Below are 24,039 nucleotides of genomic sequence, written 5' to 3' on the forward strand. Positions count from 1 at the left end.
TATTTAACTATAATGATGCTATGCTAGAAACTACAAGCAGTTCCAAGAGCGCAGCACGCAGAACGCACGCAGCCGCATCTGTCTGCTGCGTTTACACTACCTTGTCTCTTGCGGGCTCAAGGAACTGGGAGGAGGAGGCGTTCCATTGAATCACGTGACACTTGCAAAAAATACCCACTTGCGCCTATCGATCAACGAAATGCCTCCTCACAAACACAATGACGCGGGGGAGCAAAAAAAAAATAATTAAAATGAATGTACAGCACCCGGTGTTCGCTGGTCGTCACCGACCCAACTACTAATCTGGCGCTCAAGTGGTTGTCATTCGGAGATCGGACGGGATCCAGATTTTTCACTCGGCTATGGCCGTACATGATTGCTGGAGCAGTAAATTCTACTTATCAACTGCTTCTTAGATGTGTCTGCTATTTTGAGCCTTCCATTCCCTGTGGGTAATCGAAAGTAAGTAGATCGATCTGTGACGCGAAATGAGAGTACATGACTGCTTTATTTTCCTACGAGCTGCGAACCATTTATGTCTTCTTTCAATGACATTTACTATTGCTATGGCTCTCCTGGCCTCGGTCGATCTCTTAGCTGGTAACCCGTTCATTGGCACTAATATACATCACTGTGTCCGTACTCCTTCACTTACGCCCCATGGCTTGCTCAACCAATTCTAGAGCAGCAAGTACCTTTTCTTCTTGAAGTCGTCTTCCAACAATTTGGAGACCGACAGGGGCCCCTGCAAATAGTTCAGGCTCATACAAGTCATAAATGAACTGATCTTGCTCGTTTATGGGCTTGTAATTGAGATCCTTGGTATCCTTGGACGCGTCCACCGAAGTGACGGGGAAGACGACGCCCGGATAGTCAAGCATATTCCAGTGTGCAGTGTAGCCCCAGTACTTGGATTTCTCATGAGGAGTAGCCGCCCCGAAACTAGCAGGGCAAAGAATCACGTCAACTTCATCACCATCATCGTCGGCAGTCGCATTCCATGTCTTTGCGTATGATGTTCGATACGCATCGCGGGTGTAGCATAACTAAAATGCTGTCAGCTCTGAGCTGCTTCGTAGCGCCAGATATTTATTGGACGCCGGGTTGTAACATGAGTTATTCAGCTTACCTTCCAAAGCTCGGCTTGAGTCATATTCTTCACACTGGGTTGCTCCTGAATGATCCATTTCGTGAGCGGGAGCACAGTGTCCCCAGCACCTTCGAGACAGTCCAGCGTCTCGAGACCGCCGTCGGGCCAATATAGCGCAGAAATTATATCCCAGCTTTTCTTGTGGTCTAGCTTCTCGCAGTCCCAGTCTACAACGCGCATACCTGCCTTTTGGCAGGCAGCGGCAACTTCCTTCAGCGCGCGGGTGATTGGAGGGTGAGGCTTGACAACGCCATCCCACCACTGAACGGCAATCTTGAGGGGTTTGGTGAAATTGTAGGGTGTCCATGGCATCGGAACAATGGAAGGGTCTTTGCGCCATGGCTGTTTAGAGAGAATCACTCTCATGAGAAGCTCCATTGCCTTGCGGTCCACCGTCATTGGACCTGGTGTGCTGAAAATCGTCTCTCGCCCTGCCATGTGGCCGGTTTGGCCTGCCACAGTAATGCGTTTCGTTGAGGGTCTTGACGAGGCCCGTGTTAGCTCTGAGTGACGACCGAGTGACGACTCGCGCGGAGAGAGAGTCCTAGCTTACTTGAAACCATAAATGCCAACAAATGCGGAAGGGCAGCGAATACTGCCACCGATGTCACCACCAATTCCCTGCACTCGGTTAGAAACCTGCGTCGTCTTGTGAAGCCAAAAGAAATCCACATACCAGCAAACTCCCGCGCATAGCTATCAGAGCAGACTCCCCCCCACTGCTCCCGCCTGCGGTCAGGTCACGGTTGTACGGGTTGTCAGTTCTTCCCCACAGGTTGCTGACGGTCTCCAAGTGCATTATCGTTTGTGGCTGAGTTGTTCGAGCGTAGAAAACACAGCCTTCCTCCCAGAGATCGTCGTACATGGTGTTGGAACCATGCTTGCGGTCAACCCAGGCAATTACAGAGGCAGTAGTGATCACATTCTCCCCAACCATGCCATGATGCTCCTTGGTAGAGATGGGCAGGCCAAAGAAGGCGCCTTGCGGCTCAGGTAGTGAATCAAGGTGCTTGGCCCTGGCTATGGCTTGATCCCACATCAACTCCACCAGACAATTCGTCTGCCTTATTGTTAGCTGGCACTAGCCTGGGAAGGGAATCCAAGGTCACTTGCCGCTGCATGAGCAACTGCTGCACGACGGAGGAAGGCCCTTGTCACTTCCTCGACAGATACCTCTCGCGCTTTCAGGATGGCCAGAAGCTCAACAACATCGTATTTTTCAGTGAGCTCGATTTCTCGGGCAGTCAAGATACTGCCTGGCAGCTCCAGACTGTTGCGGGGTAGCTGGGCGGGCAAGCCCGCGAGTTTCGGCTCGAGTTTGGCCAGGCCAGTCTCGCGCCTTGCTCTGGCCCTCTCAATCTTTTGCTGAGCGGTCTCCATCTGATCGATATCTCGGGTAGCGGTTTACTGATAGGCAACAGGTCAGGCGCGTGTGGTGGAGGGGGGAGACAAAAAGCAGCCAGTGATGACGGCCAAGCCACATATAAATAATCACCTTTACCTTTGAACTAAAAATCCGATGTCGGCTAATTCAATACTAATTCAAAACCCCGCAAAGTTGGGGATTGCAAGCCGATAATGCCCAGCCCTGCGTTACGATAAAAGCACCTTCTCGGCGTGAGGCGGAGTAGTCTTCCCGAGAGGGTCCTTGACTACTCCAGCTACTCCATCCCATCGAGACACAGTCCAGAATATAAGGCATGTATGCTGTCTGCTACCCTGCTACCAATATTGGACTTTGCGCAAAACGCAACCAGCGACTGAAGTAATGCCTGAGAACTTGGAATTCCCCAAGTTTCCATTAATTAACCGTTTTCTGGGGAAATACGCTGTCCAAAACCAGATGCATGATTGGGCCAACCAAGCGGAGACATGCTTCTCCCCCGCAAACTCCACGCTTCATCATGTCCATTTCTCGCCCAGTCCTGAGAACTGGACGGAGCGCGCGAAATTCAGTCGATGCACGGTGAAATGGTGATATGTGCACAATCGACTGGCAGCAGCAAGGCTTGCGACCTCGGGCAGCGACACGACCGACTCTCTCCTCCGTTCACAGTCCAAAGACTGCGTTGTAACCAGCCCTCGCCGCAAATAGGACTTAATACTCAACGACTCCACGTTGAAAATATTCCCACAAAATAACAGCAAAATATGTACAAGGACGAAGATAAGAGGCTGTCATGATGGCTCCGGACTTTGTCTCCAATCACCAGACCTTCAATCTTGCTTCAATGCATCCGCCTTACCGTTCTGAACGGCAAGAATAGCATTAGCCCCAACAAGAGACTCGAGTCTGTGAGTAACAACAAGCTTTGTGCAGGATGCGGAAACCTCATTGATAAGACTTCCTATCAGAGCCTCGATGTCTTCGCCCATGCTTGACGTGCCCCCGTCTATTGAGACAACGGTCGAACTCATTATTTGCTGATGCAACATTGCGCGAGCAAGCTGGAACAGCTGTCTTTGGCCTTCTGAGAACCTCATTTCTTTCATCTGCGCCTCCAGGCCGCCACGGGAGTTGATGCGGTCCCACAGTCCAACTCTTTGAAGCACACCCTGCTCCATTTCCTTGGTAGGGATGTAATTATGTAGGTAGCCAGGATCAAAAGGATTGAGGTTGAATCTCACTGTACCTATCAACTCAAGGTCCGCTTGCGTGATTGTAGTAATACGGGTACGTTGAAGTCTACCCTTCCGTGCTGTGGCGAGCTGACGGACAGTCCCGATCTGTCGTATGCATCATGCTCGACGGGCGTATTGCGTTCGAACGCACGGATACGTGCGACCGCGCCAAATGATATTTCCACGCTCGTATAGTATCGTACAAAGAGCGAGCTTGTTTGACTAAAGGAAATGAGAGTAAGAAATGACAGACCCATGGACCGGGGCGACGCTGATTGAGGTTGGTATGATGCAATGGAGACCATGACTGGTCCAGCGCCAGCAGAGAAAAGATCGAGGACCGAAAGAAGCCATTAATGAGCAACCGCTAGACAATAGAATTGATTTAGAGTCTTTTTCGAGGATCTCATAAAATTCTTGGATGAAAAACTCTTGCCAAATGAAAGAACGAATCTGGTCGATACCAGTCGCCGTCTCCGTCAGTTGGCGCACAAGCAGTTTTGCCTCATCTAATTGCAAAACTCGAAGCTCTCGAGACGACTTTAGATAGGAGTGTTGGATTATTAGCAAGAAAACGAGCAGAACCGGCATGATGGGTGCTGCGTAGCTGGCGCCCGCCGCAATGACCGCAGCGTCAATAAGGACAGACATTGCGCCTAGAGGGACAGACAACATGTAATCAGTACCTTGATAATAACAGAAGCCTGAGAGTACAGGAGAGGAAAAATAGTGCAAGATACCCCAAGCCGAAGGCATAATGGCCAGTGGCAGACGATGGCAAATGATTGATGTGTCAGTGCTGAACTGATTGAGCAAGCTGCCGGCGTCTTCTGTAGCAAGGGACTCCAATGTTGCTCTGCTATTGGTATCGGCAAGCCGCCAATGAAGGGCTTCCATCGCAGAGAAATTGATTAAAGAGAAATAACCGCTTCGTAGGGTTTGTTGTTAGCACATCGTCCGACTTGGTATGAATTGCCATCTGCAGGGCATAAGTCACTAGCTCGCAACAAAATTCATCACGGGGTTGATCAGGCCGAAAGCTGCAGATCCAATGAAGTATAAGCGATTTTCAGGATCTCTTTCGAGCCATATTCGAACAAAAATGACTGGGTTCGATGTTGGCTCAACTGAAATCGCAAATGACACGATTTGGTAGCTCTCACAGGGCATCCTTTCCAGGATGGCTGCGGCTGACGATATAGAAACTCCATCATAGGACACGAAACATCCCTGCTGGCTTGACAAAGTATTTCCACAAAGAAGCACCACCGGATTTTACCTCGGACATATTGTGCATTGGGTCGTCTTCCGTCATCGCTTTGACGGTGTGCGGCTCATTTTTTTCCATGTCGGTTTCTTCTGATGCCTGAATAGCAACATTTGGTTCCACACTGGGTGTCACTCGGGACAGGAACTAGAGCTGCTCGTATCCCTTGACTGAGGTAGGTGCAAGCTCCGCTGTCCAACCAAAGTGTCTTGTTCATCGCCAGAGTCCAAGGGCAGAAATCACCAAAACCGACGCAACGGCACGCTAAGTAGTTAGTGGATTTGGCGCGAAGAACAATTCGGAGGGCCGATCTACATGAGATGGAAGAACCTTCCACCACGACGGCATGCATACAAATTCACTAGGAGTTCGCCTACGTCGTGCAACACTACTCTTAACGATCCGGGGTTGAGCTTTGCGCAACCTATCATCGGCCTATCGCCCAGTTCTGCTCCTTGCGGCGAAAGGCATGCCTCCAACATATGGTCGCAGGCGCTTTCCGTAGTGCTCCCTCTTTTCCTCACTAACTAGCGTATCATAAATTCAACAATACGCTCCCCATTGGCGTATACGTCCTAAAATACGCTCGATTCACTAGTTAACTACCTAATCAAGTCATCGTTCTTACTCCGTATGACACACTCGGGCAGCTCAGAGTCGTTGGCCGGCTACACTGATCTCACCACATTCATGACCTGTACTGCAGTCTCACAGCCCCCCCCCGGCGCCTGATGAAGCGTGTACTGTTAGGCTAGAGAAACAAGGCTGTCGGTATCCGTCAAATCGCGCAAGTCTGGTATAAAGCACCGCCGCACCAACTCCCGGCTCACAACCACGGACCGGCAAGCACACCTTGTACCCTCACATCGATAAGTCGCGACCATGTCCTATACCATCTACGACGCCTCTGTTGTTGCTGCCAAGCACCTTCTCACCGCTCTTCGGGGTATTCTCGCCAAGGCTGAAGCGCACCCCGATGCCGCCTCTTTTCCCGACCGCCGCCTCGCCCCGGACATGCTGCCGCTCTCTTTCCAGATTTGGTCCGTGTGCGCGCTTGCCGAGGCGCAGGCTCTCACGCTACAGCAAAAAGAAGCAGTGAGGAAGGAATACGAAGAGACTCCGCTGCCTACATATGCCGCCATGTACGCAAGGATCGAGGAGGTGCTGGCCTTGCTGGGGACGGTAGATTGCGACGCGGCAGTCGAGGCGGGCGCCAAAACGACGAGCATTGATTTTAAACGGACAGTGGGGAGGAAGGAACTGACAGGCGCGGCGTTTTGCGCTGGTGCAGGAATCCCGAATATGTACTTTCACACGGCGATTGCGTATGCGATTCTTAGGAACGCTGGCCTGGAGCTGGGCAAGGTTGACTACCTTGGGCCATTTTTCATGGGCAACATCGGCATGTAGCTTTGGCTACTTGGAGTTTAAGCCAAAATGAGGAGCATGCTCATTATCTGTTCCCGCATCATATGGCGATGCCAAAGAAAAATTGGCTCGGCCCTTACATTTGCGTTAACCCAATGAATTGCATAGCCATTCCCGTATTCTTGCTGGCCATTGAACAGATTCTGGATTTGTGTTCTAAATCCAATAGAGTTTGTTTACTGGTCCCAAAAGATCCCGCGTTCGGCAGACAATGCCTCGCTGTTGACCCTACTTCATCCGTCGGAAACAGTTGCGTTATCGTGTGAGCGATGTCCCCTAGTAAGTCTTGACTGGGTGGGAAAGAACGCTCACACAGAAGTCGTGAATCTTTTTTTTCTCTTTGGATTTCGGTACACAAAAACCTTGTTTCCATCTTATAAGGCTTGTATTAGAAAGAATTGCTTACCTCTGTTACATTTTGCTCGAGGAATGACGTTCGGAAGCTCCTCGTGCTCTTTCAGTATCCGCAGAATAGGGCTTCCTAACATTCAGAAGTATGTGACTTCCAAGATGATAACAGTTTACCAATATCGGTCATTCATGTTATTCCGCTGTATGTCGGGCGCGACAGATCTGTACTGCGAATGGTTGCCACTGTGCCTCGATGGACCAGCGCACAGATGGAGGTTTGTTCCTCTCAGCTTTTTAGTATGATGCCAATCAATGTAAAGTTATTAAGATATCCTCGGCCTGCCTTGGCGAAAGCTTGAACCCCATTCGTCAGGAGATTCCAGCTCGGCACATAGCCTGGGAATCTATGACTTGTCAAATACACTCATACCACAAGCTGCCACTGCTTCAGTCATGTTGCCGGCTACCTGGCCAGTTGCCCGACTTGTTCAACTGCATTCATGTCAGAGGCTGCCAAGAGCTTGACTGTTACCCTACAGCGGAACAAGAACAGGTTACGGATACTCATAGAACCGTATTTAGTTGTAAATTACTGTGAATAATCGCATTATCTAATCGGTCGTCTTCTTTAATCCATCGTCTTCTTGTTCAACGTATGTAATTAACGCTTAGAAAGAAATCTCTATCTGGATTCTCGATTTACAGCACGATGGATAACTAGGGTTGAAACTGACCACACCGAGTACCAACTCGATGGACAGAGCGCAACTGGAGTGTCAAATGGCCTCTGATTGAGAATATCATAGGGAGCGCTTGTGGAAAGAAACGATATGCAATTAATTTTAACGAAAGCAAATTTGCCCCAGGTCCTAGGCTGTCGATTGAAGAAGTGTTAACTAATTAGCCTAGTCACCTGTGTGCCACGTTGTCGATGTGGCGCTTGCCGAAGCCAGCTCCACTGGGTCGTCGCAAGCTGGAGCTTACCTGGTCATCACCATGAATTCGTTCCTTGACAGTCGACCGGTCATCTAACGTCGCGACCCATTTTGCAAGCAATTCAGTAACCGAGAACACGTTTTGAGATACAAAGGCAAAGGTGGGCGGTATTGCCGAGGGGCAGACACGATGCGCATCCGTTTTACCTTTGCAGGTACGCTCTTCTGGCCATTCCGCGTACGAGACGCAAAGCCATCTTCAATAATGCTAACCGCTCCTTGCAGGTGTATTCCTGCTACTGCTTCTCCTAGCAGCGTATGCAGGCCTTTCGAAACTGCAGGTCAGCCATCTGGTCAACGACAAGCTGCTGCACTTCCTCACCTTCTTCCTTCTCACCGTGGTCTTCTATTGGATCGTCGACACGAACCGCCGCCGAACGATAAACATGACATTAATAATTTGCACCCTGATACTTGGTGTAGGCTCAGAATTTCTGCAGAGCTTTCTACCCAACGACCGCGATTTTGACATGTATGATATCCTTGCCAACATCATCGGCAGCCTGCTTGGGCTAGGACTATGCTCGTGGTACCACAGAAGGATGCTCGAGCGCCGGCGCCAAAAGAAGACGTACAACGCAGTCCCGGGAGAGGACACCGAGGACCTCGAGCTCGGTGAGGGCCACGAGACGGGTGTTGTTGACAATGCCCCTCGGTCACTGGAGGAGGAGGTTGACAACTGGGACGAAAATGCGCCGGACGACTGGGAGGAAGACGACCACGTGGAAGGCGCGGACATTACGGCACCCGACGCCATCGTCGAGGGCAAATAGGTGAGCCCCCAGAGTTTGTTCTCGTCTGTGTGGTATGGCGACATGGGAACATTCGAGGGACGCAATCCGCTCCAACGCAGCCGTCTCTGCCTACCTGGCAAATGGCGCACTGTTTAGCGAGCTATTATCTTGCTCTGTTATATGTATGAGAAATGAAAAAGCGTCTGAATTATCGAGCCATTCGCGGCAAGAACCACAGTGCTCTCTGCTCAGCTTCAGAACTTGGATCCATGGAGCATGAAGCTCCATAAGACTTTGAAGAAGGTTTGGACATGCAGTTTTATACGGATAGCTTTTGAACCGACTGGAAATGGTCGAGCGGCTCTGTATCATGTTAATATATCAAGCGTTGATGAATGACGGGAGCCAAGACGCAGCCTATATACCTACCACATCCATGATTGCAATAAGCGAGCCCCCTACCGCGTCGCCGTATAAGCCATTTGAAATCTCACAAGACAAAACAGCTCATCGCTTCTTTTTAATCTTCCACGACCTTGCTCAGCGGTCATACTCTTGTAGCCTGCGTCGCAGAAGCTCGGTGAAGCCACCCCACCAGCTAGCCCCTCAGTGATGCGGGCAGCCCACTTTGCAGCAAATGCAGCGCTAATCGCTTCTCGAAGCTCCCAACTTTTGTCTTGTGCAAGCAGACAGCAGCCATGGCAAGCAAAGGAACGCAGCCTGCCTCCGGGTAAGCAACTCCGACTCTGGATTAGCGGCTGTAGACTCAATACTGACTATTCGTTGTAGCGGCAAGGACGAGACATCCACGAACCCGCGAGGAATTCCCACTGCGCCGTTCGTTGACAAGGTTGAGGACTATGTCTCGTCGCGTGACGAGGTCGAAGGCACACTACGAAGCTTTCAGGAGCTGATATCGTAAGAGAACACGGCACTTTATGTGTAAACACCGCAGAGGACCGCTATTCGTCAAGGACAAGACAAGCTCGGCCGACAGAGACGGTACACTAACTTTGCGATCAGCAAGTATCAGTTTATGGAAATGAACCTCCAAAGGCGCATGGCCGGCCTCAAGGACAAGATACCCGATATTCAGAAAACGCTAGATACTGTCCAGTTTATGAAGCTCCGCAAGGTATGCCAGGAACGCGGCTCTTCGCAAGGCCATTTGCTGATTGCTCAAAGGACGAGAGCGAGCCGATCGAGACAACATTCGAGCTCAACGACACGCTATACTCGCGCGCGAATATCCCGCCCACAGACGAAGTTTATATTTGGCTTGGAGTAAGAAAATCGAAAAAAATGTTTTTAGCCGCCGACGGCTCATGCTAACGCCTTTGAAGGCCAATGTCATGCTTTCATACCCCATCGAAGAAGCCGAGGACCTGCTCGAGTCGAAGCTGAAGACGGCAAAGACCAGTCTCTCGAACTGTGAAGAAGATTTGGACTTTATTCGTGAACAAGTTACGGTAAGCAGCGGTCAACTTGTAACATTCTTTCGAGGCTGAAGTAAATGATCTAACTTTGCTGGCGCGTGCAGACAATGGAGGTCGCTACAGCCCGTGTATACAATTGGGAGGTCGTACAAAAGCGAAAAGAAAAGCAAGAAGAGGAAGAATCAAAAGCTGCAACGAAGCCAGAAGAAAAGTCATAGAGGGAAAAAAAAATGTCAAGATTGAGTATTTCCATTACTGTGGTCGCTTGTTTCCACTCAGGGTCCTTGCAATGCACACCCTGGCGGCTGAAGCCCAATTGGCGTTTTGACGACTAAATTTTGTACTTGTGTAATGAATGATTTGTCGGGACAAATCTAGAGCAGGGCTTTTGTTCCTTGTTTTTTTTTTCCTTGGGTATTTTTCTGCCTCGACCAAGACGGACTCGCATCTTGAGAGTGACCAACCCAGCCCCACTATATTTTCGACCTCCATTTCTGCTCCGTTGACAGCTCTTACTTCAAGAACAGCACAGTTGGCGCACATCACTTTGAGACTCGCGACATCGTAGATCGCACGCAAAGAGCTCTGCATGGCGAAATGAAGAGGAATGTTCTGCAGGGCGGCATGGAAGGTCAGCGGAAGGCTGCCGCATGCGCCGAGCCTGATGCAATGCAGAAGGGTAGGGATTCTGCCAACTCTGGACCAGCTGCACCCTGCTAATGTTTGCGCAACAGAGTCGCGCTCGCGCATTACATTTCGAATATCTGATAAGCTGCCATATATCAACTTTTGTGCGCTCATATGACGAGGCGAGATACAGAACCGACCAGTCGATTGGACGAGCTTGGCGGTCACCCGCCTCATATACCCAGACTGCCACGGTCTCAAGCGACCAGAACAATACAGGAATTCGACATGTCTCTACCGTAACAGATGCGAATACACAATATCCAATGCTTTGCAGAAACAGCCCACCGAGACTGCGACATGTTGATGGGAAGGACTATAGCCACATGCATTTCCTGACCAAGATCCTGGAACGGGAGGGAAATTACGCGCCATGGGAACTCGCAGCGGCGCGGTCACGGGCTCTCTCAGTACCGATTGTTCTGGCACAGTTGGTTTTGGAGAGACGGGTAGCGGTAAGAACTGCAGAAGGTGAACAGCTATCAAAGCTGCTCCCATCTCGACGGGACATGCAATGGAGGATTGAGCAGCTCACTGAGAAGCGCCACTTGGAAACAGACACTCTGAGGGCATGCGCACATATTTTGTCAGGAGAAAATGACGATGAATGTTGTCAGCGGCTGTTGAAGTATGACAGCCAGGTTCCGATCCACGTCCTGCTCTATATTCTGCGACCAAACTCGGCAATGCGTGATATTCCTGCGCTACGAGGTCTCATTGAACTCTATAGTCTCAACGGCATATTGTCTATCAAAAGGCTCCATTCGAGTTCCTATTTGCGGTCGTCGAGTCACCTTAAAGTTTTATTGTTGCTTCAGAAGCACCTAGCTCGCACAGAGCCGAGGCTATTGGTCAACCTTGCTGAAGCGGCTGCCTCGCACATGAAGCGCTTCATGGAAGCAGGTGATTCACGAAAGCGATATGTTCATTGCTGCCAGCTTTTCAACAAGCTGCTTCAGATATTTCAGCCCGAACCGAACCTGATGGGGAAACAATTGTCTGTTGCGAATGCCTACTTCTGGGAATGTCAACGCATTCTTCTAACAATGTCGGAAACGTTTGAACGATCACTGCAAGTCAATGGGGATGGGTTTCGTGCAATTCGGAATACGCTTGCAGGCATGCCAAAGAACGAGGCCGAGAAGCACAGCGCTCTGCTGCATGCTCCCTCTTGGCCACCGTATTTGACTCCTGGAGATGGCATGGACGAGATAACGGATCCGGAGACCAACTGGAGCCGAACTGTCGAGGCAGGCATGCTCATGCAAGAAGCCGGATTCGCAAAATGCGCGGCCGATGACAGTCTGGATATTCTAAAAGGTACGACACCGCACGGAATGCCGACGATACAACAGCGCACGCTTGCGGGAAACCTTCGGAACATCAGTACATGGGAGGCGTCCATCCGGGCAACACGAGATGCCTACGAGGCATGGGGAAGATTTAACGATCCGCCGAGCAAGGGTGCTGCTCCTGGCGTGAATGAGTATGCGGCCATGTTTGAGAAACTTACACTCAGGGAGGTTGCACCGACCAGCAAGCACCTTCCGGGTGATAAGGCTCAAAATTTTCCCGCTTACCGAGCCGCCAACCTCGCCGACATTGAATGGGCAAAGTCGCGACCACCGAGTGTAGAGGAGCTATACAGCCAGATGCGCCAGGCCGACATCATACCCAGCGGGCATTGTCTCTTTATTCTAGTGTCTAACGCGCCCGATTTGAATACTGCCCATCGCTATCTGGAGACTGCCGCGGAGCTCGATGCTGATATTTCCAGCCTCATTGCTCCGAAAATTGAGAGGTCTGCGCTACGTCGAGTCGGCATGGGACTTTTCTGTGCATACATTAGCATGCTTGCGAGACGAGATGACTTGTCTGGCTGGGAGAGTCTGCAGCGAGCCATTGCTCTCACAGAGGCGCGCCTTGGCGACAAGCGGTCCCGGTGGGCTTCACTGATTTGGGGAGCAATCCTGAAGGGCGCCTCGAGACACCACTCGGCACTGCAAATGTCGCAGGCGGACCAAGTTGAGCTGATCATGGCCATTGCAAACCGCATCCAACGGGGCAGCAGGTTCAACGTGGCCAACTTTGCAGAACTAAACAAAAGTCTACGGAAACTGATACGGTACGATTTACGCGGTCTGTTGAGCGACCTCCAGCAGAGCGGGGGGTCGGAGTCGATGTCTCTGTCGAGACAACCTCTACGAGCGCTGTACGATGCCGTCATTGATAAGGAGGGAAGCGTAGCGCTAGCCAAAGGATGCGACCAGGCAGCACCGCCAACGCCGATGGCCGGAACGCTACAGTCACTCTTGGAGTACATCAAAGCTGAGTTTGCCAAATTGCAGGCTCGAGAAAGGTCGTACCAATCTGGAGCGCGCGACAACTACATATCACCATTGGATCGTATGCTCTCTCGAAACGATGTGGTGCGAAGCGAGCATGCGTTGGAGTACATGATGACGCTTGGGTACGCAGGTGAATACCGGGAGATGAAGAGGCTGCTGTTGTTCCTGATAGAAGAATGGGGCCAAGCGGACTTGGTGGAGGATCTGACTGCACTCGACGAGCTTCCCCCGTCTGCCGACTTTTATGAAGTACTGTGCGTGTTCCGGCTGCTCGGAGAAGACATGCTGGGCGGCCCTGCCGTGGCGGAGGAGGTACAGGACGCCATTGCTGAGTGTGGGCTGCCATGGACGTGGCCGGATGCAGCTGGGGTGGACGCGTATCTGCAGATGCACCAACACGATTCGATCCGACATGTACGAGGCGCTTTGGCCCAAATACGGGCGCAAAAACGGGTAGCAGAAGCACAAGCACGGGCGACTATGGATGAGTTGGGTCGTGCGCGTGCTGCTGGCGAAAAAAGCTAGGCGCCGGACTTTGGGATGAGCCAGGATGGACGGGTTTTGGCCCAAGAGGCAACGTACGGTGGCAGGTGGATTGCGCGGCCATTATAGGGCAAGTACATATTTTACGGAAGAGAAGGAAGGAGAATATTGCTGTTTCAGGCGAAGTCATGATGAAGATTAAAAGTACATGGCTGGTGGCTGCCAGACCAAGGGTGTGTGGAGTTGCGTGACGGTGACATGGCTTGAGCAAGTCTGCGAGTGCGGCGGTGGACGGGCGAGTATATTTTGTTTGGGCTGGACTGTGATACCCGATTACGGCGGAAAAGAATGTATACTAGGAGGTGTGGATGGATCTGTACAGTAGATTTTGTATATTATCATGATTGTCGGCGTATCAAGGGCGTATGCGCGGACGGTGAATCAAACTTGAGCAGTAGTTTTGGCGTTTTGTGATGAGGGTCAAGTAGACTGTTCTCGACCGTCGGGACGAATTTCACTAGAGTATTTAGTCCACGGGCAGCCAGTTATCTCACGCAGTCGCGGTTATACATGGCACGAACAAGGAACAAGCCAATGGAAGCCAAGAGTAAGTACTGGTAGAGTGGACGTGTAGTATCCATTCACACGAGGGGAACGTAGACAGAAGAAGACTAGAGAAGGAAAATAATAATAATAATAACCAACCCTAGCTAGTAAAATACGTTTCATTTTCTTGTATTGTTTGAATTGCTGTATTTTTCTTCATCTCGCAGCCAAGTGCTACGCGCCTCACTATGGTATCCTGCGACGCAAGCCACTTGGGTGGAGTGGCAGCGATTGGTCAAGACGGCGCCAAATCTGCGACGCCAAAGTAGCCGCCCGGAGTTTTTGTTCATCCTTTTTTGATATGAGAGGCTCTTTTTTATTTTCCATTTATTATCGTCATCATTATTATTATCTCATTGATGATTATGATTTATTGACTTGTTTCTTTTTTTTTTTTTTTCAACTTCTTTTTCCTTTCATCAAGTTTCGCAAGCTCGTCCATTTATCCCATGGCCCGGGGTCTCGATCCAGCCAGCGTCAATGACGGGCCGTTGGACAAGGCGCTTGCAGCAAAAAGGGTACTATTTGCTACGTATAGTTTGGCCGCTGATTTGATGTTTTTCTACAGGCAATTCCCCCCCCTACCCTTGTGTAGTATTTTTAGCTGCATCTATTTCCGAATTCATCTTGGCCTGATATATACAACCTTTTTTTTTTTCTTTTTTTTCTTCCCACACGGCCGGACAAGACCCGGCCCCTCCTCCCCTGCCCCCATATCTAGCTGGGGGGGGGAGCATCGAGAAACAGCCCGGTCTGGATCGTTGTCACCCTATCGTTCTGTATAATCATGAATCTCCCCCTGCAACAGGCCAAATGCGTGCATTTTTTCATTTTAATTTCTCGCCATGAAGCGTCAGTTATAGATACCCTTTCTTGCAGCCTCTCTCTCTCTCCTGTCCCACCATTTCTTTCTGTCTCTCTGTCTCTCCTGCTTTCTCTCTTTCTCCCACGCGCGCGCTCCCTCTCCCCTTGGCTTACACGCACTTTTCATTGCTTTCACTTGCCACATTCCTTCTTTTCTCCCTCCCTTTGTCCCGAATATTTCTCTCTTTTGTCTTTTGCTAACAATTTTCCAAAATCGATACCTGTATTCGCTTGGTGTTTTGTCTGCTTTCGCTCTTTGCGAGCCATAGTTCCCAGTCTATTGTCTCTTGTCTTTCTTCTTTTTCCTTTCTTGGCATTTGTTCTCTTCAACTGCGACAATCATTGCTCTTGTCTTTCAACTTTACCTCTTCAACTTCTATTCACTTTGACAGAACAAACATCGCCTTCTTCTCTTTTCTCTTTCTTTTTTGTTCTTGTTTCATTCTTTTAATCTTGTCTAATACCCAATCGCCCTTGGCCCCCCCCGACCACCTTTCCTCTGTCCGCCGTGCTTCCCTGACTTGCTCCTCGCTGTTCACCAACCCCCTAAAAAAACGATCGAGAATGAGATTTCCTAGAGCGATATCCGTCTTGTACGTCGCTGGCGCGTTTGAACTTGCCGTGGCTGGTCCACTTGGCCGGTTCAACAAATGGTGTGTTTGCTTGTAGCCGTACAGCGTCGCGCAGAAACACGACTGACACGACCGTGATAGGCTGCCCCGATCAGGTGCCATTTCCATGGCCGAAGAGACGTCTGGGTATGTAAAAAAAAATACAACACTGACGGTGAAACAACAATGAGAAGCAGAGAATGGACAAGGCGAAGAAGAAGAAGAAGAAGAAGAAGAAGAAGAAGAAGCCCAAAAAGAAGAAAAAGAGGCAAAAACTGACACAATATCCTACAACTAGATCCGCACATGCTCCCTCCGTCCCCGTTTCACGTTCGACGTCTGAGACCGAGACCGATCCCGCCATCGAATCTTCAGGCTCGCTGCTGCTACCTCGGACGGGTGCTGCCGGCGACGATCCCGTTGCCACAAACTCAATCGTTCCCGTTCCCGGCTCTGCAGAGTCCACGTCGTCGTCGTCGTCGTCATCGTCGTCGTCGACCTCTCTGCCGCCCGCTGCCGCCAACCCTACCCAGAGCGTCTCGTCGCCGGCCATCATAAGCAGCAGCAGCAGCAGCAGCAGCAGCCCGTCTATACCCGGAGGAGGCCCGCCGCCCTCTTCGGCCCAGCAGGCTTCGACGACAATGTCCAGCGCCGCAACTTCCAGAGAGGTTGCCGAGCCCTCGACGACTTCCACCCCGACACCCTCCGCGCCGGTGCCGGTGCCGGTGCCGAGCTCGTCTGCCATTGTCTCGGAGATTTCTAGGACGTCCATGGCCACAGAGACGCCGAGCTCCGCTGAGACTTTGCCACCGTCGTCCGTGATTCAGTCTTCCGCCGCCGCCGGCGCCCCATCTTCTGCTCCGGATTCGGCCTCGACGTCAGTCACACCGTCTCCCTCCTCGTCCAACTTTCCATCCTCCTCGGACACCACCTCTCCTTTGACTACTACGTCTCTGCCTCCAGCAGGGTCTAGTCTCGCGTCCATGGGCCCCTCCGACACCGTGCAGCCCAGCACTGATCCCACTCCTACAACAAACAGCATAATAACCCCGTCGGTCCCCCCTCCGCCCCTCTCGCAAACAACTTCCAGCCCGCAGCCTGTACCCTCTACGACCGTAAGAGATAGCAGCTCCGAGCCAGTGCCGCAGTCTAGCTCGCCGCCCGCAGAGTCATCGCCGAGTCCAAGCCTCGGACCGGGCTCTCCTTTGACGTCGTCAACCTTTGGCTTCTCCAACAGCAGCACTTCAGTTTCCTCATCTGCCGTCGTCTCATCGACGTCGAGTTCGACCTCGGCAACCACCATCACCAAGTCGGTCGGCCCAACTATCCCTCAGTCCACGGCAGCGACGAGCTTTCCAGTCGTCACTAGTCTCGATTCCACTCCCGAAACCTCTCTCCAAGGCTCAACGCCGACTGCGAGTGACTCGACCAGCGCACCCCAGTCGCAGATAGGCACTCCTGGGTCGTCGTCACCGCCCTTGACTGAGACCTCGACGCCGCCACACACCATTGGTACCAAGACGCTTGTCACAACCAGCTCTAGCTCTGAAAGCATAACCACTTCACCGCTTCCATCCAGCACTCTCGTCACAGACAGCACAACTTCCACCGGCGCGGTGACCTCTTCGCACCTTTCCAGCACGCTCATCACAACGAGTACAAGCTCCGACAGTCTGACCAGCTTGCCCCTCTCGTCCAGCACGCTCATCAGAACCAGCACCAGCTCCGACACCCTGACCACGTCGCAACCACCTTCCGGCACACCGTCCACCACCCCGGCAACCGTTCCGCCCTCCTCCTCCAGCACCCTCGTCACGACCAGCACAAGCTCGACCAGCGTGACCACGTCGCCGCCGTCGCCGCCGTCGCCGCCCCCTCTCCCCCCAACCTCCACGCCCGCCGCCGTCGCTCCCTCGTCCAGGACCCGCGCGACGACGCTGGTCCCCACCCCCGGTCTGGATACCAGGCTGCCCAGCGTGACGGTCGGGCCGCTGCCGACGCACAGCTCGGCCGTCCCGCCCGGCGTGTACCGGAACAACCTCGAGTACGCGCGGGAGCTCAACAGCATCTTTGTCGCGCTGACGCCCGACTCGCCCTGCGTGCCCGGCAAGGTGGCCTGCCTCGGGCCGTACACGCACGGCGCGTGCGGCGCCGACGGCCGTTACGTGGCGGTCCCGTGCCCGGGCCGGCAGATTTGCGTGGCGCTGCCCATGGCCAACGTTGACGGCATCGTGATTGGCTGCAGCGAGCCGGAGGCGGCGCTGCCGATCCTGAGCGGCAGCAGCAGCAGCAGCAGCGGCGGCGGCGGCGGCGCGGCTCAGCCGTCGAAGCCCTCACCTCCACCGGCGGCGCCCACAACTACAACGTCCCGACCGCCCGCGGCGCCCACGTCGCAGCCCTCGGCTTCGCCCGAGCCGGAGTCGACCACGGTCATCACCAAGACCGCGTTCAAAACGTCCTGGATCACCGTTACGTCTTCTGTCCCCAAAACACCCGCACCACCCCCGGCATCATCATCATCTTCTCCTCACCCCTCTACTCTCCCGCCAACATCGCCCGCGCCGCCACCAGCATCATCATCATCATCACCCCCGCCCACCACCTGGCCGTCGGGAGACCAAATCATTGTCAAACCGACGACGCTGGACCCGAGCGCGCCGCCGAGCTCCACCGCCCTCCCGCCGGTCGCCAGCAACGTCATCGTCCCCCTCGACAAGAACGGCAATCCGCTGGACCCCGACCACATCTCTGAGGCTGTTGCGGCCGCGGAGCCCACCACGAAGCTCATCAGCGGCCTACCGACGGTGGTCTACACGGTGACGCAGACGGAAACAGTCACCGAAAAGGCGACGGTGACGAGTCGTGAGACTGTGACGCTCATCATCACCCAATCGTAATGCGTGTGAAAGAGGAGGAGGATGTGGTATTTTCTGTTCCAGGCAAGATGGAAAGAAGAAACTGAATGAGGAAAATATATTTCTTTAATTGGGGGCGTTTTTCATTTTGTAGATGGATTTCGAGATATATGTACCGTGTCATGAATGATTTGAAGCACTATACTCTGCTTGTTTTTTTTTAATGGTGGGATTGCGGCAACGTGTCTAAATGACTGTATTCTGCTCTGGAGGGGATTTGTTCTGTTCTATAGATGCCATGCTGAAAGAATATGTTGATAATATGGCCCTTTTTTCATTTTCATTTTATTTTTTTGTGCTCATGACGACCATGGAGTCGGTTGCAGCTCTCTCTGGCTAGCCATGCACTGCAAATGCCCGCTTTTTGAATACGGTACAAACAGAGCAAAGGCAACTTTTTATTTTCCCCTTTGGCGCGCGACGCGAGGAACGCTAGTCTTGTGTCTCGCCCAGGCTCACTCCTCCGTCAGAGATGGGGCTGCCGACGCTCGCCGACTCATCGGGCGGCGTCGGATCCGTCGCCATCTCGAGGCGCTTGAGTGCGGGCTGCTGGCCCGTACCACCGCCGACGCCGCCGCCGCCGTTGCCGTCGCCGCCACCACCACCGTCGCTGCCGCCGCGCACCTCGTCGTCGCAAAGGCCGTAGCGCTCGCCCCAGAGCTGGCGCATGACCTGGTAGATGAATGTGAACTGGGGCGCGCTCTGGACCATGTAGCGGCGCTGCTGGCGCAGCGCGTCCACCGTCTCGTACACGGGGTCGGCGTCGGCGTCGTTGGGGTCGACGGCGTCAAAGGCGCCCGCGTCGAGCTCCCGCATCAGGTGCTCCAGGCAGATAAAGGTGCCCGTGCGGCCGACGCCCGCGCTGCAGTGGACGAAGCGCGGCTCCTCCTCGGCCTCGCCCATCTGCTCGCGCGACATGCGCATGAGCTCGAAAAAGTTGGGCACGTCCGTCAGCGCCGGGGTGCCAAAGTCGGGCCAGCGCAGGTACAAAAAGTGCCACACCGTGCGCGGCGTCTCCTCCTCGCCGACGCGGAGGAGCAGCTTGCGCCGCTCAATGGCCCCGTCGCAGAGCTCCTCCGTCGACTCGTACGTCAGCGTCGCCGCCCAGCCGTCGCCCCATGCGTCGGCCGCATTGAGCGCCCACGTCTTGTCCTCGTCGCTAAAGGGGAAATACTGCGAGCATTTGACTTGGGCCCCTTCCATCATGGTCGTCAGCTGGACAATCACGGCCGAGGACGTTGTGTTCTCTGCGACCATGCGCCATACAGAATCGATCGACGGCACTGTCGGCCCTTGCGTGGCAATGTATCTGAGAGTCGGCGCTTCTGCTTCCGACGGTGGCACGGCAATCGGCGATGCGTTGACGTAGTCCGGTGCACCGTCTGGGACTCTGAGCTTGACGCGATTATGGCTCCACGGTCTAATATTACAGTAACGATCCATGACACTTTTCACCGGGCCATTTTCACTTTGATAAAGGGACCATACCGTCCCTTCGTCGTCGAGATCTGTGGCGGGATTCGTCCGTCTGTTATCCTTGTTTTGTATGTCCTCGAATCGGTTCTGGAGATCTAGTGTGCTCGCTTGTTAGGTTGGCTGCGACAAACACATTTCCTCTCGGAAGCCAGCCTGATTCCATGTCAAACGTACCCAAATCACTCTGTGTGAGAAAGGCTGGGATCTTTAAGCTCGGTTCCTCGTCCTGCTCGTTTGTAGATTTGGCGCTGTTGCTGACAACGGCCGCGACCGGCTCGCCCAGCAAGCTCGCCGCGGGCGAGCAGCTTCTGGCGCGCTTCCCCCCGCGCAGCCGTCGAAATGGCGACATTCGTGAAGGGAAGCCGGGTGACTTGCTGATCTTGGGCGCGGCAGCGTCATCGCCATCGATGTGTGCAGTATTGCTCGTCGCGTCGCGATCGACCGAGGTCTCGAGGGCGGGAGGCTTCGGTTTGCGCCGCAGCCTGTGCATGGGTATCTTGTCCATGTCTTGCGGAAAATATATGGAGCGTCTGACTCGAGACCTGGGTCGATGGGGAATCGGGGGGCCTCCTGGCGAGTAGACAACTGCTGCCCGACAGGCGCATACACGAGATGCAGAGCGCCGGAGGTACGGCTGGGCGGCCTGCTTCGATGGCGCTCCGGGCAAACAGTCAAATGCGCTTGTAGGTTTTTTTTTTCTTCCGCAAGGACGGTTGATGTAAACGGAAAGAGGAAAAGGAAGGTGCTTTTAAGACGAAAGCTAAGCCTTTACAATAGGAGTGGATATTCAAAGGAAGAGATGATGCTGGCTGTACCGCCCACTCGGGTCACCAGAAAATCTGGGTGGATGCTTTTGAGCCTAATAACGAAAAGGTGACGTGACGCTGCTCCGTACGCAGTAGCGCTGGGCAGCTTTTGGAGCGTCCCTGGACCACATCTTTAGCCTTTGGGCACTGCATGATACGGTCAGCTACTAATCTGCAACCGCGCTGATCATGTCAGATATGTGGGCACTGCGAGATTGAATGAAGAGCCCTTCGTAGCTTGGAGCGAAAAGATGACAGTCTTCGTGCCTGGGCCTCGTTCGGTTCCTCGGCTTCATCTCCCTGCTTGGACTGAGACAGCTGCCCGAGACGAGACAATGGTGGCATGCGCATAACGACTTCTCCTCGTTACTGACAGACAGTGCACTCATATGTGGGAGGGCGAACCATGTTTCAAATCAAGGTGGGTATATCCGTACATTTCATTAAATAAAATACAGTATGGGTAAAGTAGAGACCATTCGGGGTGACTCGTATCTGCCGCAGGCATCACGGTCTTGTACAGGATTTTTTTTGGAGAGAAAAAAAAGAAAGAAAAAAAAAACAACGAGGCAAGCAGCAGCTTGCTCATACAGCGCAATACACGCCAGTGACATGGCGTCCGCACTCGACCTTTTGCTCGAGTGTCACCTTCCTGCCCTTGCCGTCCTCCCCTAGTCGAGCCGTCTGTTTCGGTGTGAGGCACATGCGGTGCATCTCGCCGTTTCTGCCTCTGTCAGCGTCCGCATCGCCACCGCCCAAAGGCCCGATATAGACCGGTGCATTCATATTTGTGCGTTTGCCGGTGCCCAGCTGGTAGTGTTCGTTGCCGCCCCAGAACAGCACATCGGAGCCCCAGTTCGTTTCGTTCGCCGACGCCTTGCTGGAGGCACTGGTTCTTGTCGCATTGTCCATTACGGCTGAACAGTGCGTGGTGCCAATCTGTAGGCCCTTGACTTTGATAGGGCGCATCGCATTCTTACTCTCATCAAACTCATACAAACCCGAGAGGGCTTTCACCTTTGTGGGAGCCGTAGACACATGCGTCCATTTCCCAGTGCCCAGAGTACCATAAGTACCTTGACCGGTTGCCCAAAGATCCGACGTGGTGCGAGGCATACGCTTAGACGGAGCAGAGTTGCCAGCATGATGTGTCTTTGAGGCTTCCGCGTCGACAGTAAAGTAGGTATTGACGCCCCCGGCGGCGATGGAGGTCACGTTTGGAACCAGACCGCCCTTGGCATAGAGTTGGTTGACAGCGACCATGCCGGGGGCGTAGTTGACAGGTACTCCCTCTGATTCAAAGCCCAACTGTCCGAATGTGTTGTCGCCAAAGGTAAATATGCAACCGGTCTTGTCAAGAACCGCCGAGTGGTGATCACCGGCCGCGATTTGCGTAATATGGAATCCAGTGAGATGCTTGATCTCCTGTGGTTGGTCGTACGGCCCAGCAGGGCGCGTCTCCCAGGATAGACCAGGTATTCCCATCTGGCCCTTGGAAGGATACGAGCCTACTGAAGAGGCTGCAGCGAAAACACGACCCTTGGATGTTAGGATGAGGGCATGCTCGAGGCCACTCTTGACGTCTGTGACGTGCTCGCCCCAGCCCAAACTGCTGGGAGTGAGATCGCGGAAGTTGACTGCGGCTTTTCCAGAGGAGCTCCAAAGTGACCAGCAATTTTTGCGCTCATCTGGCTTGAAGCCACCTTCGACGTCATTTCGAGACGCCGGTACAGAGTAAACATGGCCACTTCGCGACAAGGCAATGATGCGGTCCGCCGACACCTCAATCTTGGCCAGGTCCTTGCCGCGGAGAGTGAGACTGGGCTTGGGGTTGGTTTGCGAGAAGCCTGCACCCCACTGAACCAAGTCACCATTCTCGGTCACGGCGGCGCCGAATTCGGATGTGAGCTTCAGGTCGCGAAGGAGCTGGTTGTCAAAGTATGCGATGCGTCGGGGGCGTTTGATGTATTTTTCGCTGGATTCGGGGTCAATGACCTTGCCAGCGTTGGATCCCCAAGCGTAGACACCGGGGTGTTCGAGGCTCTTCTTGATCTGGACGTGCTGGGAGCTGAGGAGCTCGCGATACTCTTCTGCCGAGGCACTCTTTTGTCGGGGTTGTTCGAACTCCAGCTCGGCTTTGGGTCGTACGTTCTTGTCGGCATCATCGGCTGCCATGAAGCGCGGATAGTAGTACGCGCCAGCTGCTGCGATGCCAAAGATGGTGGCGAAGCCGATCAGCTTGCCGCCGCGACGACGAGAAGGCTGTGTAAATCGCACGTTGGAGTATGGCATGCTCTGGCGTTGCGCCGTGGCGCGGAGAGCCTGGTGTGCGCATCGCTTCAAGGCGAACCTCGAAGAACTCATCATCTTGTCGAGCCGTTTCGGCGGTATGGGGACGCAATTCGATGACAGCAAGGCCAGATCGCGATGCGTGATGCGATGGCGAGAAACAATATTGAGCATGCCAGAAGGAAGAAAAAATGTTGCCACCAAGAGCTACAGTGGGTCGTTAGCGGTGCATCTGACGCCAGCGGGGGATCGAATACAGTGACCGGTTTGCTCAGCAGAAATCCGCGACGAATCATTGGCTCACGTACCCTGCTACACATTTTATGCATATTTGTAACTACAGCCTTCATAAATATCGGTGGTTCTAGCGTTTTATATGTGTTAATGCTCCCCCTCCCCCCCAGCAGGATCGAACAACTTCCTAGACCTCGTTCGAGAAACTACGCAAAGACACAGAGTAAGAAATTGGATTCTGCGCTGGCTTGGCCTGGGACAGATGCTCTGACATGCTAGACATTTTGCCATCCAGTTTTGCACCACTCGTTGGCTCGCCATGAATGTGCTCACTGGTGCGGCCTCTGCAAACATCACCGACTAGGAAAACTCTCCCAGTATCGCCCGGCAAGGATTTGGAAAGGGAAAGCTACTTTGTATGAGGTATTATTCATAGCAAGAGTGAAATCCCCTTGCCGTACACACAAAATTTGAGGCGTCGGTCATGCCGTTTTTCCAACACCCATCCATGTTTTTGAGAATGGAAAATTCCGTATTCACTGGCCTGTGGCGCCACACGAGATAAACAAGAAAGATGGCGGGACAGAAAGTGACCGGGAGACCCAAAAATGACCGCTTTGAACCGAATCAAACCTGCAGTGCCCCTGAACCCCAACAGACAGAGGTTCTCTCGAGAGTCTTGTGGAAGTGCGACAACATAGTCAGGAATAAATCAGGCGTGAAAGCTTCTCCCAAGA

At 53.1% G+C, this 24,039-nt stretch overlaps 8 protein-coding genes across 8 annotated transcripts; 5 read left to right on the forward strand and 3 right to left on the reverse strand.

Annotated features, from left to right (window-relative positions):
- Positions 1 to 647: 647 nt before the first annotated feature.
- V2A60_007311 (amidase signature domain-containing protein) lies at positions 648 to 2,530 on the reverse strand (the record flags this gene model as incomplete). The annotated part of the gene is made up of 5 exons (XM_083258596.1): positions 648 to 1,046; positions 1,130 to 1,631; positions 1,704 to 1,771; positions 1,827 to 2,210; positions 2,324 to 2,530. The coding sequence occupies 5 exons, from the start codon at positions 2,528 to 2,530 to the stop codon at positions 648 to 650; spliced, it is 1,560 nt and encodes a 519-aa protein (XP_083114722.1).
- Positions 2,531 to 5,921: 3,391 nt separating this feature from the next.
- On the forward strand, positions 5,922 to 6,449 carry V2A60_007312 (DUF1993 domain-containing protein; the record flags this gene model as incomplete). Its single annotated transcript, XM_083258597.1, has 1 exon — positions 5,922 to 6,449. The coding sequence occupies one exon, from the start codon at positions 5,922 to 5,924 to the stop codon at positions 6,447 to 6,449; it is 528 nt and encodes a 175-aa protein (XP_083114723.1).
- Positions 6,450 to 7,943: 1,494 nt separating this feature from the next.
- V2A60_007313 (dolichol-linked oligosaccharide pyrophosphatase LLP1) lies at positions 7,944 to 8,586 on the forward strand (the record flags this gene model as incomplete). The annotated part of the gene is made up of 2 exons (XM_083258598.1): positions 7,944 to 7,968; positions 8,039 to 8,586. The coding sequence occupies 2 exons, from the start codon at positions 7,944 to 7,946 to the stop codon at positions 8,584 to 8,586; spliced, it is 573 nt and encodes a 190-aa protein (XP_083114724.1).
- Positions 8,587 to 9,245: 659 nt separating this feature from the next.
- V2A60_007314 (tubulin-binding prefolding complex subunit PAC10) lies at positions 9,246 to 10,201 on the forward strand (the record flags this gene model as incomplete). The annotated part of the gene is made up of 6 exons (XM_083258599.1): positions 9,246 to 9,277; positions 9,337 to 9,465; positions 9,571 to 9,682; positions 9,733 to 9,831; positions 9,891 to 10,016; positions 10,088 to 10,201. The coding sequence occupies 6 exons, from the start codon at positions 9,246 to 9,248 to the stop codon at positions 10,199 to 10,201; spliced, it is 612 nt and encodes a 203-aa protein (XP_083114725.1).
- A 1,515-nt stretch (positions 10,202 to 11,716) lies between these two features.
- V2A60_007315 (uncharacterized protein) lies at positions 11,717 to 13,543 on the forward strand (the record flags this gene model as incomplete). The annotated part of the gene is made up of 1 exon (XM_083258600.1): positions 11,717 to 13,543. One exon carries the CDS (start codon positions 11,717 to 11,719, stop codon positions 13,541 to 13,543), a length of 1,827 nt encoding a protein of 608 aa, XP_083114726.1.
- Positions 13,544 to 15,535: 1,992 nt separating this feature from the next.
- Positions 15,536 to 18,479, forward strand: V2A60_007316 (uncharacterized protein; the record flags this gene model as incomplete). The annotated part of the gene is made up of 3 exons (XM_083258601.1): positions 15,536 to 15,624; positions 15,685 to 15,729; positions 15,881 to 18,479. The coding sequence occupies 3 exons, from the start codon at positions 15,536 to 15,538 to the stop codon at positions 18,477 to 18,479; spliced, it is 2,733 nt and encodes a 910-aa protein (XP_083114727.1).
- A 450-nt stretch (positions 18,480 to 18,929) lies between these two features.
- V2A60_007317 (tyrosine protein phosphatase PTP1) lies at positions 18,930 to 20,478 on the reverse strand (the record flags this gene model as incomplete). Its single annotated transcript, XM_083258602.1, has 2 exons — positions 18,930 to 20,068; positions 20,148 to 20,478. The coding sequence occupies 2 exons, from the start codon at positions 20,476 to 20,478 to the stop codon at positions 18,930 to 18,932; spliced, it is 1,470 nt and encodes a 489-aa protein (XP_083114728.1).
- Positions 20,479 to 21,364: 886 nt separating this feature from the next.
- Positions 21,365 to 23,146, reverse strand: V2A60_007318 (regulator of chromosome condensation 1/beta-lactamase-inhibitor protein II; the record flags this gene model as incomplete). The annotated part of the gene is made up of 1 exon (XM_083258603.1): positions 21,365 to 23,146. The coding sequence occupies one exon, from the start codon at positions 23,144 to 23,146 to the stop codon at positions 21,365 to 21,367; it is 1,782 nt and encodes a 593-aa protein (XP_083114729.1).
- Between the last annotated feature and the right edge of the window lie 893 nt (positions 23,147 to 24,039).

Source organism: Cordyceps javanica, chromosome 5 (genome assembly GCF_051103115.1).
Source record: "Cordyceps javanica chromosome 5, complete sequence".
Taxonomy (NCBI): domain Eukaryota; kingdom Fungi; phylum Ascomycota; class Sordariomycetes; order Hypocreales; family Cordycipitaceae; genus Cordyceps; species Cordyceps javanica.